We start from the raw sequence: 19677 nt of genomic DNA on the forward strand, positions 1-19677 counted from the left end.
TAAATAATATAACTGTAGAATAAATTTAAATAACAGAGATCTTTTTATAACACTATAACTGACAGCCTTTTTTTAAAAATAAACCGAGTAAAATAAATAAAAACAACTATTGTAAACCTGAATAAAATAACAAAAAAGCAATTTAAATAATAAATATAATAATAAAAAATATTTAAAATAAGTGACTAAGTTGAAAAAAGTGACTTGTTCCTAACCCTGTTTTTAAAACAATAGCTCCTGTAAATAATTTTTTTTTATTACCAAGCTTAAAAAAACTTATAGAGTAACTTATAGAGATATGAAAAAATATATTTTTTTTAATTGGTTAAGTAATAACTATTAACTAATAAACTAAGAAAGTATGAAATAACTCGAATAATTATTAAATTTATAACATTATTGAATTATAGTTTATACATGTTTAATATTATTCTCATAATATCAAGATATGATAATAGGTTATAATCTTACAATCTTTTGCACACAAAATGGCGGATGCACATACCTGCTTCTACAGTGCTCTAGTAATGTGTGATAATAACGTGCTCCTCACTTATTTACTATCTTTTATCACTAATAACTACAAAACCTCGTGGACCTTGTGATACTGTGAAAAAGAAGCATTATTACAAATATTTTTTTACTTGATGATGTTTATTTGTTAATTTTTATAAAATAATATTTAAATATGGGAAGAAAAGCGAAATTCGATGATGTTGGGACTGTTAAACAAATCAAAGGGCCTGGTCGAAAAGCAAAAAAACAAAAACCACCTAAAATGTTACCGGGACTTCCAAAAGTTGAAGGTACTTAATTAAAACATATATTTTCTAAGAAATTATTTTAATTTATAAAAATAAATATTGATTTATTTATATTTTAGGAGAAAATGATCTTAAGAAGCTAAGTCATCGGCAAAAACAAAGAGCTGCTAGAAGAATAAAGAAAAAAGAAGAAATAAAGTTGATTAGAAAAGAAAAGAAGAAAGGTGTTAAAAAAGAAGACAATATTCCAAGTAAGTATTTTATATTGAGTGATAATAATAATTAATAATAAATAATTAAATAAAAAATATTGAATTGAATTTGAAGATTTTTACTATATTATTTTCAATGAATTTCATTTGAAGTTGATTTTGCAAAAGCGTATTGATTTCATTATTTTATATTTTACTAGTTGTCCCACCAATGCTTTAATATTACTAGATTGGTAGATTGTATTAAATTATATTATTATTCTGTCTATATATTTAAAAGTGTTAATATAAAAATGTATAATCTGTAAGTAACATACAATTATAACTTGCTGTAAAAATGTTGAAAAGTGCTCAATTTTTTTGTTTAAAATTAAAATTTATTGTTGAATTCTGCAGTAACCATTTTTATTCTTAAATGGTGTTGGTTAACGCACCATCATTTTTTTTTTTTTTGTTAAAAAATTCAATCTGATAAAAGTTGATCCTGGAAATTATAATTGTAATAATAATTAAATTAAACAAATTAAAATACGTTTAAAAAAAATTTTTTTTTATTCAAATATAATTAACAAAAATAAATGAGTTGTGTAAACATGATTTGGTCTCAGGTACCAACACTTACAATTTTATTCCGTTTTTGTTGCTTAAAAATAAATTAATAATTACTTCTTCAACTATATTGCTTCACTGGTCTATCCCTGTTTGATCTATATTGGGTTGCCATATATTCCAGATTTTTCAGAGACACTATTTCATGATATATCTTGATATCCCTCAAAGATGACTCACAATGCATAAATGTCCTGGAATGAAGTTAAAAGCAAAAAAACATTAATTTTTTACTACAATCTTACTCTTACTATATTATTTTATAAAGAGATAGTGTTTGTTCCCAAAAACTTCAAAAACTACTGGACCTATATTATCCCTGAATAACATAGGCTATATTTATTACTAGAGAAAATTAGGAATTCCTATCAAAACTTCAATAATATAAGTTGATATTTGATAAATATGATTATAGATTCCAGTGTTTTGAGTTTGAACCGCTGTTTTGATGGCCTAACTTTTTGCATATTTTTTAAAAATTTTTGTATTCTTTTTACTTATTAATTTTATAATTGATCGATTTTCAAGGAAGGTTTAAATCAGTAGCGGTTTTGGAGGTAAGGCTAGTAATATAATATATTATATTGTTATTTGTTATTTATATTTGATGTGTGTAAAATATTGTTTATACCTTTATGTATATAATTAAGGAAGAGCGTATGGAAAAACCTCTTTTTGGTACACCCTAGGCAACAGTAGTAATCTAATTTTTATAACTGGAAAATATTTCCGCTCCATTTTGATAACCCATACCATGTAAAGAATACATTAACATATTTTGTTCCTATGTTAGAGTAATAGTGTATTTACTATGTAACATTTTTCTGCCTCATGTAAAGTTACATGTCAAAACCGTCACTGGTTTTAATGTACTTTTATGACTTGGAAGAATTAATTGGTAACCTGAAAATAATAATTAAAGAAAATGTGTATTTTAGTCGCGCCACCGTCAAACATGTTATAGCAACAATGATACTACTGTACAGCAGGAGAAATTTATCTAACACTCCATGTACCTATGAATTCTACTGATTTACCTATACAATTTAAGAGACTTCTATTCCTCATTAAAGTTTTGTTTGATATTAAAATTAATAAGATTTAAGGCCAATAATTTCAATATGTTGTTATTAATTTGCACTCAGACTGTTTTTCACATGGACAGTTATATGTGTGATTATAAAGAACAGGTAAACCGGAAAATCTGTTTATTATATTACCAGATGGTTTGAAAACAAAAAATATTTTTTTACTCTGAAGTATTTAATTAAATAAAATAAATGAATAAATTTAAATAGTATTTAATTTAATTTAAGTAAATATATTAAAAAGATCATAATACATGCACTAATCAAACATAAAGTAGGTTATTACCTTATGGGATTATTATGTTTAAAAAAAAAAAAAACTTGTTAATACAATTTTATTACAGATATTAATGAAAAATCGGATTCAAAGAATATTGATACAAAAAATATTAAAAGTGAAATTATAAAGCAATTTTCTGATAGCAATAATAGTTGGTTGAAATCAAAAAATTCAAATTCTGTTATTCCTGAAAGAGGTATGTACCAAGTATAAATAGATAGTATATTTATATATTTAACATGTTTATACTTATCTATTACTAATACTTCAATGTATTACTTCTTGTCTGCTTTAGCAATACTACAGGTTTATTTATTATTTTATATAGTTATTTTATTTGAAAGGTTTGTATTTAACATCTTAGGAAAAACTTGTTAAAAATTATATCTTAGAAAAATATAATTATAAAAAATAAAATTATAATTTTTAATTTATTTTATACATTATTTTTGCTATGTATATAGTTATATACTTGTAGCGAACATGATAATATACTTTTATATTTTTGATGAATTATTTACTTTTATAGATGATGACATAGAAAGTTATGATAGTAATTCAGTTATAGATGATGAACAATCAGAAGTAAATTTTTATTTATAATTTTTTATTATTTTACTGATACAAATAATTTATAACATTTTTCTCTGTTTATAAATGTTAATTTTATTTAAGGTTATTAAGATATTTGATTTTCCAACTGTATGTATTGCCTTCAAATGAAAAATTATTTCCCCCAAGTATGGGGAATCTAAAGTATCTCTTTCAACATTCTTGTACTGTTATAAATTTCCAATTACTATGTTGCCAGAATTTTATACAAAAATAAAAATATATTAAATAAAAGGTTAAATTAAATGCTGAGTAATAATTTTATATTTAAATTATTTTTATCAGTGTTTAAAATAGATAAACATTTTTTATTTCATAGTTGTAATTATATTTTATTTTAGGAAAATGGATTGGAAAGTTTTGATGAAGACATTTCAGATGATGATTATTTAGTAATATGTTTAATATAATTTTATTAAATTTAAAATCTTATTAATGATTAATTTATATAGGCAGGTACATTGGATGATGTTGATAGTTCAAATGAATCTGGTATTGAAGATACTATTCCTAAAAAGAAGTTATCTACAAAAAAAAGGAAGGCAGAAGATGAAAGTGATGATGAATTATTGCCAATTGAAAAAGCAGCAAAAAAATTAAAAGCTGCAAAAAAAAAAGAAGAGTATATAAATTATTAACTAGTATCACTATTTTATTTTATTATCTGTTATTAATTTATGGATATTTTTCAATTAGAGCTAAAGATAATGAAGAAATGAAAATGCAAATTAATGTAGCAAGTCAAGATGTTTTTGTATTTCCTGCTGATGATAAAATTGATGAGCATATTCCCATACCTGAAGTAGAACAGAGGATTAAGGATATTTTATTGGTTTTATCTAATTTCAATAAATTTCGTGAAGAAAACAGGTATAATGAATTTTTATAATCAATTTTTTTTATAATATTTTTACAAATCCATTTTTATTTTTTTTTAGAAGCCGACAAGATTATACTGCATTATTACTTAAAGACTTATGCACATATTTTAGTTATAATACATTCCTTATGGAAAAAATTATGCATTTGTTCCCACTTGAAGACTTGATGTCCTTTTTAGAAGCTAGTGAAACACCACGGCCTGTTACTATTCGAACTAACAGTTTAAAAACTAGGAGACGTGACCTTGCACAGGTAAATATATTGTATTTTTATTTATATTATCAAGTTAATTATTTTTCTCATTTCAGGCATTGATCAATCGTGGAGTTAATTTGGATCCTATTGGTAATTGGTCTAAAGTGGGACTTGTTGTATACAATTCTACTGTTCCAATAGGTGCAACTCCTGAATATTTAGCTGGACATTATATGCTTCAGGTAAAACTATTTCAGTTCATTTTTATGTTACTATGAATTAGTTTATTCAGTTTATTATATATTTATTTTTCTGTGATAAATATATTTAATTTATTTAAAATAATAAATATTTAAATGTCTCCAGAAAATAAAAAAATATAAGAAAGATTGATATCAGTTGTTTAGGTTATTGGAATTATTGTATATTTTTTGAGAATTTATATTAATAATATTTTTATTATATTCTTAATCGAATAACTAAATTTTATGAAAAAGGTTTTATTATCATAGTATATTTAGTTTCTTCTAATTCAAATTCAAATTTTATTATTTTCAAAGATCATAGATTTGGTAGCTTATGAATAATTAATTAATTTTCTTTAAAAATTGAGTACAATCAGTGTTATCAAAATCGAACATAATTTGAATTAAGATAATCTTAATGTTTGGGGAGTGTGTTATATAATAATAAAATAATGATTATTTTTTTTGGTTAGGCTGCATCCAGTATGTTGCCTGTTATGGCATTAGCTCCTCAAGAAAATGAACATATTTTAGATATGTGTGCTGCACCTGGTGGTAAAGCTTCTCACATCGGTAAAATTATTTATATAATTTAATCTTTACCATATTAGTTAATTTAAATTTATTTTGTTTATTGTTTAAGCTGCTATAATGAAAAATACTGGAGTTTTAATTGCTAATGATGTAAATAAAAATCGTGCAAAGGCAATTGTTGGTAATTTTCATCGAATGGGAATTGCCAACTCTGTTATTTCAACATATGATGGTAGACATATTCCTCAGGTATGTAAAATTAAAATTATTTTTATAAAATTTATCTATTTTAAATTATGTGTATTAATTTAAATTTTCAAAAAATTCAGTATTTTAAAAGTTTTTATATTTTTATTTAAATTACAATATTTAGATTAGATAATTTAACTATGTTCTTTATATTTATTTTTATAATATTTCAGATATTCAAAAACTTTGATAGAGTATTGTTAGATGCACCATGTACAGGAACTGGAGTCATAAGTAAAGATTCTGGAGTTAAAATGAGTAAAGATGAAACTGATTTGCAAAGGTGTTTCACTCTACAGCGAGAATTATTGTTGGCCGCTATTGACTCGTTGAATTATAAAAGTCCAACTGGTGGTTATTTAGTATATTCAACGTGTTCTGTGCTTGTAAGTCATTTTTAATACTTGAATATAGTTGGATGTGTAACCGATTGAAAGTTATGCCTATGAACAGCTTTTGGAAGTATATGTACTACATTGAACAAGTACATACAATCCTTGGTGCATATTGCTTAATGCTTTAAATTAAAGCCTCTTGTAATCAACTGTAGATTGTAGTTTTTCTTGATTTAGGGAAAGTAGATTTTAAGAAGCATCATCACTACTGATAATAGTAGAGGTTGTTGTAGTTTGTATTCTATATATTTGTTTAGCTACCACAACATTGTGATGTTTGTTTCAATATTTTTTAGGGACTTACTTTGCACCTATCATCTAAAGGAAATATTTATCCAATGACCTGTGATTCAAGTCGCGTTTCAATTAAGGAACAACGACAAACTCACAGATTTTACTATATAGAATTGGTTATTTATAAATTATAATAATAAAAATAAAATAAGGTTGGATGGTTAATGATATAATTAATAGTTGTTGCTGGGACTGATTATTAAACCTGTTTCATTCATGGGCTGTGCCCTGTTCAGCCTACCATCCTTGGTTGACTGAAAATAGTTAATAAATTTATTTGTAATTCTCTGACATCCTTGTTTGATTGGAGGAATATTCAACAAAGTATATTCTTAGTGTTGGTCATGAAAAAATTTTGTTAAATATATTGAAACAATAATATATTATTTAGTACCAAGTTATATAACATAGTTGCTCTCATATGCTAGAGGAAACAATTAGCATACATGGGAGCCAGCACTGCGTATCGGTGTGGTAGCAGTATCCCACCAGAATTTATAGTGTGATAGTTGATATGGAGGGTTTAACTAGACTTGTATTTTTTTTTAGGGGTATTTAATTTTGTGACGAAACAATATTTTGGAATTAGTTTTCACAAATTTAGTTTTATGAGTTAACCCTTTTTTAAGACTAAGAAGTATTACAAATTTATAATTTTGAAAAAATATTAGTTGGATATTTAATAATAATTAAATGAATTCAGTAAAAACAATTTATTAATTTAATTCATAAAATAACATTTTTTTTACAATTTTAATATTTCAGGCAGAAGAAAATGAATGCGTAATAGATTATGCTTTAAAAAAAAGGGATGTAAAATTAGTTGATACAGGATTAACTTTTGGTACTGAAGGTTTTACAAATCTTCGACAGCACAGGTATTTTAATTTAATAACTATTTTTGGTTTAAATCATTAATATTATTTTTTTTATACTTTATTTTTATTTTTTAACCATTATTACATTTTATTTTAGGTTTCACCCAACTATGAAACTTACAAGACGTTATTACCCTCACACTCATAACATGGATGGATTTTTTGTTGCTAAACTCAAAAAGTTTTCCAATGTAATTCCTAAAAATGAAGAATCAGAAAATGAAGAAAAAGTTGACACAAATGATAATAATGATAATGATATTAATGATGAAGTCCAAAATACTAAAACAGTAACATTTAAAAAAAGACCTAAACATGGCCGTGGTAAAAATAGAACTGAAAAAAAATAAATTAATTGTATTATTTTGTTTAAATTACAACAGTAAAATAAATGAATAATAATAATAAACAGAATTTAATTAAACTCATGTATCATATATATTAGAAGTCTTGTGAAAATTCATTATTTCAGTTTACTATTGGCTGATTTTATAACTAAATTTATTGAGGGAGAAAAGTGATATAAGTTTTTTTTTTTTTAAAAAAAAATTAGAAGAAAATACAGATAGGGACTAAAAATGGTGTTCTGTTAAATATGTATGTATGTATATATTAACTGATCTATCAAATATTTTTTGCTATATGTTTCTAGAATATATTTTATAGTATAAAAAAAAATAACTTATATGGTGTCTATGATTGAAAGAAAAATGAAGTCCTGTGGACGATAACAGCTTATAAAAATTACAAAACGCCAGCCATTATTTTTTTTAAATTTAATGTACTAAATTTTGTAAAAAATAATATATATTTTTTTCCTTCAGTGGAATTTTAGAAAAAAAAAAAAAAAACATCAATATTAATCTTGAAGAATATCGTGTTTTTACTTATGTGTTACACTGTCCACAGCTAACACAAATAAACTTGATGGTTAGCCCCCGTGAGACGTTTACCTATGTTTAAACATTTCATACGTCTATGTTACTTATGGGTAGTTTTGGTTATATTTTAGGCCATAGGCAGTGATTTATTGCTAAAATAAATTATGGGTAAACGCCTTATTTCGTTTTGTAACTATCATATGAAAGGAACCAAAAAATAAACTCACTCATGAACTACACATCCTTAATTATGACTGATAACAAAAACTTGTTGTTAAGTGATAAAAATTTGAATTTTTCATTAAAAAAAAAAAATTATAATTATAATATATCCGATACCGACTCACGTCATAAATATAACTGTAAGTTATATTTGTTAAATTATAAGCTATACGCTAGATACGGCCGTCTACTCCCGTATCATAAATTTCTCATGAGCTATACGACATGGATAAAAATAGCGTATTGAGTATATCGGAATAATTGATCGCATCTTTCAGAATACAATACCAATTGTATTATTTATTAGTTATAAATTAAATATAACTGTAAATATTATGATAAATGAGCATGCCGTACATCAGAGTCAGCATTCGTCACTGAGTATGAGATAACAGTTTCTTTTACTTTCTGATATGTAGTAAGTATAGTTATAACTAGACTTAGGGATTTATAGCTCTAAAAAATACACAAATATGCTTCTAAAATTATTAAAATATGCATTTATATGCATTAAAAAAAAAAAAAATTATCACATATGGTAGTACACAACATAAAACGTGTCCATCGGATGTAAATGTATCTTTAGACTCCAAAACAAAACTTTGTAGTCGGCTACTAATAGACTGTTGTACTTTCGGCATTACACAATGTTACAAAATACTTATGACGTTTTATGTATGATTCGACGTTACGTGGTTGCGAGACGCAAAAATAATAATCGACTGAACTGAACACTAAATAAATAATTTATTATTCCATATCAACTAATATCTTTATCAAAATCCAGATACAATCGATACAAGTTTTATAGTATTATTTATACTTGCACAAAAATTATAACGAGATATGTGAGGTAGTTTGCAGATAGCATATTACTGGAAATATTAAGTAAATTTTTTTTTCGATCGTTTGAAACATGTATATATATATATATATATATAGTTATATGTATCTATAGTTTTTAATTTTAAATTTAAAAAAAAATGTCAAAATTTGCAAAATAAGCATAACAATTTTTAAAATATGCACATTCAAATTTTAGATCTGATATGGCATCGAGAAACGAATTTATTTCGCACTCTGCTATATTTAACAATAATTAAAAAAAGTGTGCAAATGCTAGAAGTCCCTCAGCCTAATAATAATATATATTGTATATTGTAATATGTAATATACATATATTGTAATTGTACATCGTCATAAGATTCTTTATGCATATTTTATATAATATATAATATAAATATATAAACTATACATAAAGAATCTTACGAATTGTATGTATCAATAATTTTTAATTATGGCTGTGAAAAAACGCTTAAGTCAATATTCATATTATTTGTACAACATATATGTAAATGTAATAAACGTTAAAAATTTAAATATTGTTTTTAATAAAATATTGAAAAGCTTAAAAAACTTAATACTTTAATTTAAAACTTATTCAAAATAATTATATTTATCTATAATTATAACACTTAACCGTTAAAAAGCTGTATAACTGATTAGTGATTGAAAACATTTTGCTTTGGTGTCTTTTTTTCTTTCTGTGAAACATAGAAAAATTAGATGTACCTAACTAGATATTGTTTAATTTTTTTTTTTCTTAAATATTTGACTTCATTTTGAAGAATTGCAATCTATAAATGTTGTGCAATAAGTCAAAGGTAGGCAAGTTAATGAATATAATAAACTCGAGTTAAGTTAAGCATAGGCGGACATTAAGGAGGGCTTGGGGGACCAAGCCCTCCAAATATTTTAACAGCCCCCTCCCCAAAATCGAAATTTTGTTAGAAATGTTATTCGTTGTTTTTATAATTAATCTGTTGATTTTTTTTTTTTTTTGAAAATCGTAAAATAAGAAATAATAAAAAATTATTTATAATAACATTAACAATACCAATTAGTTCAGCTACTTGCGAAAGAAGTTTCAGTGCAATGAAAAAAATAAAAACTTGACTAAGGTTCAGCGATCTTTCAATACTATACATCAGGGCCTAAAATATATCCAATTTCAGGGTACACACTTTTTAGTACCCATGATTCATGACAAAATAATTTGTTTTTGTTATGGGATTTTTATCATATAAATTGTTATCAAACACGCGTTCTATGATTTTACCATAGAATATAATAATATAATAGGCAGTTGTATGAATTCAGCTGTGCTATTAATAGATATTAATAGTTTTATTACTCTGTGAGATATTCCAAGACTATTATCAATATTAATTGAGATAGCTGATAAGCGATAGAGAAAACTTGGGTATTTTATATTACAGTTATTATGTGTTTAATATTTCATTGTTATTTCATTAGCAATGTCTTATTCTAGTCACTAGTGTAAAAACTTGGTACACACATTTGTCATTCAAGCTGCACACTTTAATTTTCAGAGTACACACTGTTTGTCAGGGTGCACACTATTTTAGGTTCTGCTATATATTAAAAAAGATACATCGAAAAATATAAAAAGCGATGATATTTTGAATATTTTTCCTGATTAAAATATAAAATAATAATTAATTTTAATATACGTTATTTAGTGTTTTTTTTTTTTAATACAATTTAAACATATCTAAATTTTTAATAGTAATAAGTTTTACTTGTGCATGAGAAGAGGGTGTAGGGGCGAAGCCCCTGCGGGTTATTTTACATTGAATTATTATAGTCCCCCCCCCAAAGTTCAACCAAATGTCCGCCTATGAAATTAAGAGAACACAAGATCGATAAGTTAAAAGTTAATAAGGAAAAAAATATTAACTTGACTCAATTTAAAAAAAGTTTTTAAAAAAGTTTACTTTTTTTAATTAGTATGTAGATCACATAAAAAGTGACGGTGTTCTTTAAAAATTTCTAATTTCTTAAATTATAATAAAAAAATTTATTACATTTTATCATAATATACAGTAGTGGCGCCGAAGTGATTGAAAAATACTAAGACATTGTACATAGGCATAATTTTACGGGGCAAATATATAATTACATATCTAACGAAAAAAGTGTCCGCTGCTAAACGCCGTTTTACAACCTACATATAGACTATTATATAAAATTATTAATTTTCTAACATTACGATAAGCGAAGATTGAAAATTAAGATTTAAAAAAAAATTGTGTAGTAATAGCTATAGCCAGTTTTAACCTATAAAAGCTATGTTTTGTTTTTTGTTTTACTTGTGTAGTAAGAAGTCTAATAATTAAGTTAATTGCAATTGTTGTTGCTTCATCATACAACTTTTTATGAGAGTTTTGATTTTTCAAATTCAAAAAATACTTTTTAGAGACTCAATTAATGGCATACCTTTTATTATATCAGTAATAACATCTTGGAAGTATTTACTAATAATATTTATTTGTGATAAAAATCATTAAATAAAAATAATAAATAAATAAATTTAAACATCAATTTTTTTTAATAGTCCTTTAGCCGTGCAACGGTGAATTTGTGATGACCACTTTGTAAGGCATAAACGTTTAAGTTCTATTGGTTTATTAGATTTTAGTACCTTTTTTTGTAATTCTATAAATTTATTATGTATAATTGAATCAGACATGAAAACATATACAACATAAAATTCTTGTAGGAAATTAAAAAAAATATAAACTTCTTAAAAATGTTTAGTTACATTAACCAAACTAAACTGAGTCTGTGATTAGCACAATGTGTATATAGAGCTCAAGGCACTTCCTATCTGAATAATACTTGTACACCATTTATGTGTCCACGCATCACATTTGCTACGTTTTATGTTTGGGCAATACAATTATTAATATCTATTATACTTTTAAATAGAATAGATTTTATATGTAAAAATAAAGATTTACCATCTAAATCTGTTAATGGAGTAAAACCTAAAAACTTTAAAACAGCTCTTTTAACTTTTCCTGAAAATAATACCTAATCACAACAGAAAATTGCTCAATTTTTGATATATCTTTAGTTTCATCAGCTATTACAGAAAGATTCTTTGACTTCAGAAGAAATTCTATTTCATATCATAGTAGACAAAATACGAATAATTTCAACCTTTATTTTTTTTTTTTTTTAAACGGACCTAGGTCCTTTATATAATATATAATAATTATAAGTGTAACATTAAGACAAACGATACAGTTTACAATAATTTACATAATAATAATTAATTATAATAAAAATAAAAATACACATGTTATAAAAATTACATACAAATTTGATTATACACCACTATTTCTTAAAAATAACAAAGCATTATATTTGAAATTATCACGAGTAGTTGAAAAAAATTCTAATGAGAAGGACATTTTATTAGCTATGTTTAAAGCGCGAGGAAAAAATGAATTAGCACCGGATTTTTTTAGAAAATATGGGATAATAAATAATTCTTTACTTCTAGAGAAATATGACGGTACGCGAATGCCTAATTTTTCCAATAAATAGGGACAATCAATATTTCCATTTAATAAATCATATATAAATAATACATCTGCTAATTTTCTTCTAAGGGACAGGGAATCTAGACTAATTGAACACTGGACTGTACCAACAGATTCTCTAGATATAGGAATATTATTAATAAATGTTACTCTTTTTAGAAATTTATATTGAACAACTTCAAGATCATTAATATAAGTTGACAAATTTTGTGACCAAATTAATGAGCCAAATTCCAAAGTAGGACGAACAAGTGAACAAAACAAGTTTTTTAAACAATATACATTTTTAAACTGTTGGGTATTCCTATTAATGAAACCCAGCATTTTGTAGGATTTATTTAATATTAATTGATGATTATATTTAAATGACAAATCATGTTCAAAATGAACACCCAGATCTTTTATAACAAAAACTCTATTTAGTTCATTATTGCAGATTTTATAATTAAAAATAATTGGATTTTTGGAACGAGTGAAAGAAATCACCTGACATTTAGTAATATTTAGAGGTAGGTAATTTGTATTACACCAGGCAAAAAGCAGATCTAAGTTTTTTTGTAAAAGTTCAGAGTCTTCAATAGTATTAATTGGACAGTAAAGTTTAGCATCATCAGCATAAAGCAAGATTTTTATAGGATTTCTAAATAATTGAGGTAGATCATTAATGAAAATTAAAAACAATAAAGGACCTAAATGTGAACCTTGAGGGACACCGGATGATACAGAAAACTCGTGTGAAGTATGAAAGAATAACTTAACAATTTGAACACGGTCAGAGAGATAAGATGATAGCCATGTAAGAAGTATTCCACTAAAACCAAATGACTTCAATTTGAGTAAAAGAATAACGTGATTTACTTTATCGAACGCTTTCTGAAAATCCGTATATATAGCATCAATTTGCTGGTAATTTTCAAATGATTGAAGAATCTGCGTTTGATAACATAAAAGATTAGTGAGAATTGAATGTTTTGGTCGAAAACCATGTTGGAATGGACTTATGTAATTAGATAATAAAATAACAAGTTTCTTTGTAATTAGAGCTTCAAATATTTTAGGTATTAATGATAATTTTGAAATTGGTCTGTAATTACGTATATTATTTTTATCACCAGATTTAAAAATTGGTGTGATAAACGATTTTTTCCAACAATCAGGAAAAACTCCACTAGAAAGCGATAAATTAAACAAATAATGTAATGGTTTTATCAAAGAAAACATGCACGATTTTAAAAATAAGGGAGGTATATCATCTGGTCCTACGCCCGAATTAATATTAAGTGTATTAAGAATATCTATAATTTCATATTCAGAAATGTGCCAATTATTTAGATTAAGATTTGTATTATTTAAAATTTGATTGTCGTTAAAATTTATAGTAGAATTTTTATTATCATCATAAACCGATGAGAAATAATTTGCAAAAAGTTTTGTAGAATCCGAGATATTATTTGAAGTTTCATTATCGAGAAAGACAGATTTAGGAATATTAGACTTATTCGATTTTAATGAGTGAATATATTTCCAAAATGATTTAATGTTTTTATTAATGTTATTTTCAATTTTTATAATGTAATTTGCATGAGCTATTTTTGACAGATTTTTACATTTTTTACGAAGTTCGGAAAAAATGGAATAGTCGTGTTGGGAATTTGTTAATTTAAATTTTTTATGTGCTATCTTTTTTAAATTTATATAATTTCTTAGAGATGGATTAGACCAGGAAATGTTATGTTTAAAACTTGGATTAATTTTAATTTTTGGTACAAAAATGTCAAAGGAGTGAAAAATAATCTCATAAAATTTATCAACAGAACTTTCAAAGCTATGATTATGAAAATTTGATGTAAAATCTAATTTAGATAGAAAATTACTTAACTCATCAAAATTACAAGCATTGAAATTATAGATAATAGAAGTGGGAGACTCGTCCATAGTTTCTGGAATTTCAGGCTTACAGATAAACTCTAATGGAGGATGATAAGCATCAAATTGAGGGGTTAAAGAAATACCAACGCGTATACTATTTACTTGACAATTCGAAAAAATTAAATCTAAAATATCTTGACGAAAATTTTCAATATTATTCAACTGAGTGAGATCCAGTAATTGTATAAAACTATTATTAATAACTTCATATATAGGGTTTAGCATTGAATTATTTTTTACCCATGAAACCGAAGCTAAGTTAAAATCCCCAATAATTAATATTTTCAAATTAGTATATGTTAATACAATATTTTCAACCGCTTCACAAAACTTAGAATACACAGTAATATGAGAGTTTGGAGGTATATAAACACAAACCAATAATAAATTATAATTTTTAAATTTTACCAAAACAAATACCTGATCAATGTCACATATATATGTAGTAGGAATACGCATACAACAATATTTCTGATTAATAGCTAATAAAACTCCTCCTCCTCTTACTTGGTGACTATTTACTCTATCTGATCTAAATATATTAAAATTTATTAATCCCAATTCTACATTACAAATATTTTCATTCAGCCATGACTCAGTTAAAAATAAAAAATCACAATTTAAATTAGCAACAGAATCACGAAAAAAATTTAATTTAGTCCTAAGACCTCTAACATTTTGGTAAATTACATGTAAATTCAAAAAAATGGTTTTATATTTTGAGAAGAATTATCAACTATTTCAGATTTATTTATAATTTTAGGCACTCCCTTAATAAATTTGATTGTTAGTCCATTTTCTCCATTTGATGAGCGCGTAGTTAATTGTTCACGTAGTTTCTGCATATAATTTCTTTGAATTTGTGTACGATCAGAGCTTACACTAATATTTGGATGATCGGTTGAGAGGTTTCTTTTATTCTTGAGAATATCAAATACATCAGAAACAGAATTAAACACGACTTTTAACGGTCGAGGTTTGTTTGATTGAGAACGCCCGAGGCGAATGACCTTAACAGGTGACGGCAGTGTTGAAGTATTATTAAGAATAGATTTGATAACGATGTTTACTTGATTCAGATCATGGGTTATACGTAAATCAGATTGGGTTGAATCACTCTCATTAATATTATATAATATAAGATTAGAGGCGCGTTTATTACGTTCATTAATTTCATTAATTATAACTTCACTATCAAATTGAGTACCTGCAGTGTTCTGAGTATGAGAGTTTTTCAAACTTTCGACCTCGAAAAGTAGTTTTCTTAACATAGCTTTTAGCTCCGGCAACTCTTTCAATCCTTGATCACAAGCATCACAGAAATATTTTAAGGATCCATTTTTCATACCAAGGCATTTAAGTTCCATAGCTGAGAGTTTAGTGCATTTACTATGAACCGGTAGTGAGCAACTATTGCATTTTATAGGGATGTCAAGTTCAGCAAAGCGAATGTTGCACACTGAGCAATCCATACTCTGAGCCATTGAAAGAAATCACCACGTAGTAGTAAAATTATGAAATAATAAAGGTATATGAGCAATTATGAAAAACGAGATAAGCGAACAAACAAAACTATAACAATAAGCACGTCCTTTCTTAACGAGCACTATATGACAACTGTATTGAGTGGTGCAAATATTTTGTATTTTTTGAACCGTTAATTTTATTTTTAACTATGTTATCAAATAATTCTATAGTATTCATAATTTCTATAAAATTACCTCTGTTCAGACTAGCCTCATTTTCATTATGGCCACGGAAACCCTGACCTTGTATTGCTAACATTCTTAAGGATACATATAGGATAGCCTTCATATACTCGTACCTTCTGTTTTCAGCAACTATAACCCTGCATCGATCGTATTAAATCAACGTAAGATATCCGAAAAAAAAATCTAAATTCAAAATAGGTGAAAAAGTTCGTAGAAGTACCAAAAAAGGTGTTTTTACCAAAAGATATATACCCAACTGGTAGACGGAAATATTTACCATCACTAAAGTAAATGAAACGTTACCAACAACATATAGGGGGGTTTCCCGAGTGCATCTCATTTTTAATTTTCACCTTTTTCGTAGTCTGAGTGCGTCCGAGGTTTTATCAACTACTTTAACTGAAGAGCTCGATTGCGTAAGTTTCCGTTACAAAAAAGTCCAAGTGACCGAATTTTTTTTTGTTATAACAGAAATTTCGTTAAGATGATGTTGAGAAATGTTTTGTTGAAGACTTTATGTCCATAATGTCAGAACATAAAAAACTTAAAAAACTTAAAGATTTTATGGATTATTTAACAGAAAATTATATTGTTTCTGAAACAGAATTTCCAATTTCTATGTGGGCAGAAATGACAAGTAGTTCTGAAAGAACAACAAACACCTGTGAGAGTTTCCATTACAAGTTTAATTCGTTTTTTTTTTTATCAACATCTAGATATTTATACATTTTTAGAAATATTAAAAAAAATTCAAAAAATTGCAATTAAAGTAACCGCAAAAAATACTATGAAGAAAAAAAGAACAACTAATAACAAAATTGCATTCATCGCAGAAAATATTAATAAATTTAAGAATAATCAAATTTCAAGGATTGATTTTGTAAAAATTATGGCATTAACCACTTCTATAAACTAGCTATTATTCACTAACTTCTATAAAAATTACCATTTGGTAGGTAAATCTGGGCGCACACCTAAAGAGCAAAACTGCTCCGAGCAGCTCGGATCAGTTTGGAGCTGTTTGGATATCATTAGAACACGTGTAAAGTACGAGGCGTGTATTTAAAGTAAGGTCTTCAAGGCCACAGTATCACCGCAAGTAGCGCTAGGTGAAATCCGGCAACACTGTTGTATATGTGTGGTCCCCCTCCACCAATCGACACCTAGCGAAGCTCATTAGGACGCTCAGTCTCGACGTGGCAGTCGTTGGCGATGGAGATACCGGTTAATGCTCCCGCCAGGTTCGAGTTACGTTCATTCATTAAGTTTTTGCACGCAAAAAAAATTCCACCTATAAAAATTCATCGTCAATTAGAAGAAGTGTATGGTGAGAAATGTATGAATGTGAAAAACGTTCGAAATTGGTGTTGAGAATTTTCTGCTGGCCGCCTAAACGTCCACGACGAGGAGCGTAGCGGCAGGCCGTCACAATCGGATGAAACAGTGCTGAAAATTGAAGAGCTTGTGCTGGAAGATCGCAGGTTGACTCTCAATGAGACCAAAATTGAATGAATAGAGTCTCTACTGCATACATCTTGAAGTTTTTTGGCCAACAAACAGAATTACGATTAAATAAAATCAGAAAAAATAATGAAATAACTTTATCGCTGTTATCGGTCACTAGCTGAACTATATAAATATCGACGTTATTGCACACAATGTTGTGTGTATAAGCTTTGTCATTTATATGTCCATGTCACTGGCTTCCCATTATGAGATTTTTAAGATTATTTTTTTTAAAAACCTTTAGTACGTAATTTATATGAATTTGTATGACTCAGGTTTCAGAATTTGTACGACAAAACTATTTATGTAATAACCAAAATACTGAGGAGGGAACTGGAGACATATGTCCCCAGCCCCTCATCCTATAAAACCTCGACTAATCAAACATTTTTTTATGGAATACTGTGATACCCTGTTTGTATGAATTTGTATGACCATTTCCAGAATTTGTTCGCTACTCCCCCCCCCCCCCCGCTAAATGTAAAAAATCGAATTCGCCATGACACAGCTCCCCAAGAAAATGTCCTCTTTTTTCACAATATTCTTTTACACTATATTTTTATACAAATGTTTTGTCTTTTCACTATACACATGTGTAATATTTTCCATCGTGTTAACAATGTCGGTGCTTTTCATCTACTAAAATATACCAAACAAAGACGTATATAATATATACTATATATGTATTGTGTCATAATGATTTCCAACAATCATAAAAATACTAATACAAATATAATAAATTATAATAACAAGCGTACTCCGATAAAGCCTAATATAATTGCCGTAACTCATTACTTATAAATCGGCTATCCACTTAGACGCGTCTAAAACTATGCGTTTTGGTAAAATTCTCGCTTTGTACCAAGTAGGCTATTATTATTAATAAAATTTTCATTTTATCCATATTATTTGTTTAATATAATATATTATATTAATTATTTATTACAAAATACAATGTCATATATAGTTGTAGATATTAAAATTTAATCATTTTATACTATTCTACTTTATTTTTATAAATAATTTTATATTTTATTTATTATTTGTGTATTTACTTCCCATATTTTATGGGCTATATGTTGTAATCGTGTATATATACATTCGGTTGAGAGCAACTGGTACATTTTTCTTTAGGTAATTTGGGGGAATTTGTGTAAAAAAGGTACTTCTAGAGGTAACTGGTACATTCCCAAAAATTTATACCAATACGATATCCTTAGAATTATAATACCGGGGTGACGTAATTTGTACATTTTCCACACGCGATTTCTCAAACGTAAATTTTTTTACGCTCCTCTAGTATGATAGTTTAGAATAAATTATTTATTTTAATAATAAACTATCATATTTATTTATGTATTTAGTATGGTCTGTTATTTATAAATTTTTAAATTAAAAAAATCTCTCCCCTACTAAAAATTTAATTTTTTTTTTAATTGCTATTGAAAAAATGCATAATGATAGAAGGCCTCAAGATTTTGATTTGCACACATGCTTCGGGTTTTTTAGTTACGACACTTCTCATTCCACTTATCGAGTATATCCATATGAAAATTCGACCTAAATGTTTGGATTTAAAAAATAAAATGAAATTACTTAAAATTTGGCTTGCCCGTGATAATATCGAACTGGAGAACGTTAAAACAAACACGAAAAGGTAATTCACATGTTCCTCGAGTACTAATTTACTGTGATAGAAAAACAATTAAGCAGTTGAGTTAATTATAAGCTGTCAGGACGAAGTAAGGAATATAGGAATAAATAAAATAGGAATATTG

The 19677-nt window shown here is 26.3% G+C and overlaps 1 protein-coding gene across 1 annotated transcript; it reads left to right on the plus strand.

The window, feature by feature from the left end:
* Positions 1 to 558: 558 nt before the first annotated feature.
* LOC112690080 (probable 28S rRNA (cytosine(4447)-C(5))-methyltransferase) lies at positions 559 to 7640 on the plus strand. Its single transcript, XM_025563999.1, has 14 exons — positions 559 to 806; positions 884 to 1015; positions 3018 to 3149; positions 3483 to 3538; positions 3907 to 3957; positions 4018 to 4187; positions 4262 to 4435; positions 4504 to 4699; positions 4756 to 4884; positions 5361 to 5460; positions 5531 to 5670; positions 5844 to 6056; positions 7125 to 7237; positions 7335 to 7640. Exons 1-14 carry the CDS (start codon positions 689 to 691, stop codon positions 7585 to 7587), a joined length of 1977 nt encoding a protein of 658 aa, XP_025419784.1. The 5' UTR covers positions 559 to 688; the 3' UTR covers positions 7588 to 7640.
* The last annotated feature ends 12037 nt before the right edge of the window (positions 7641 to 19677 follow it).

Source organism: Sipha flava, unplaced genomic scaffold (assembly GCF_003268045.1).
Source record: "Sipha flava isolate LNK unplaced genomic scaffold, YSA_version1 48_pilon_pilon, whole genome shotgun sequence".
NCBI lineage: Eukaryota > Metazoa > Arthropoda > Insecta > Hemiptera > Aphididae > Sipha > Sipha flava.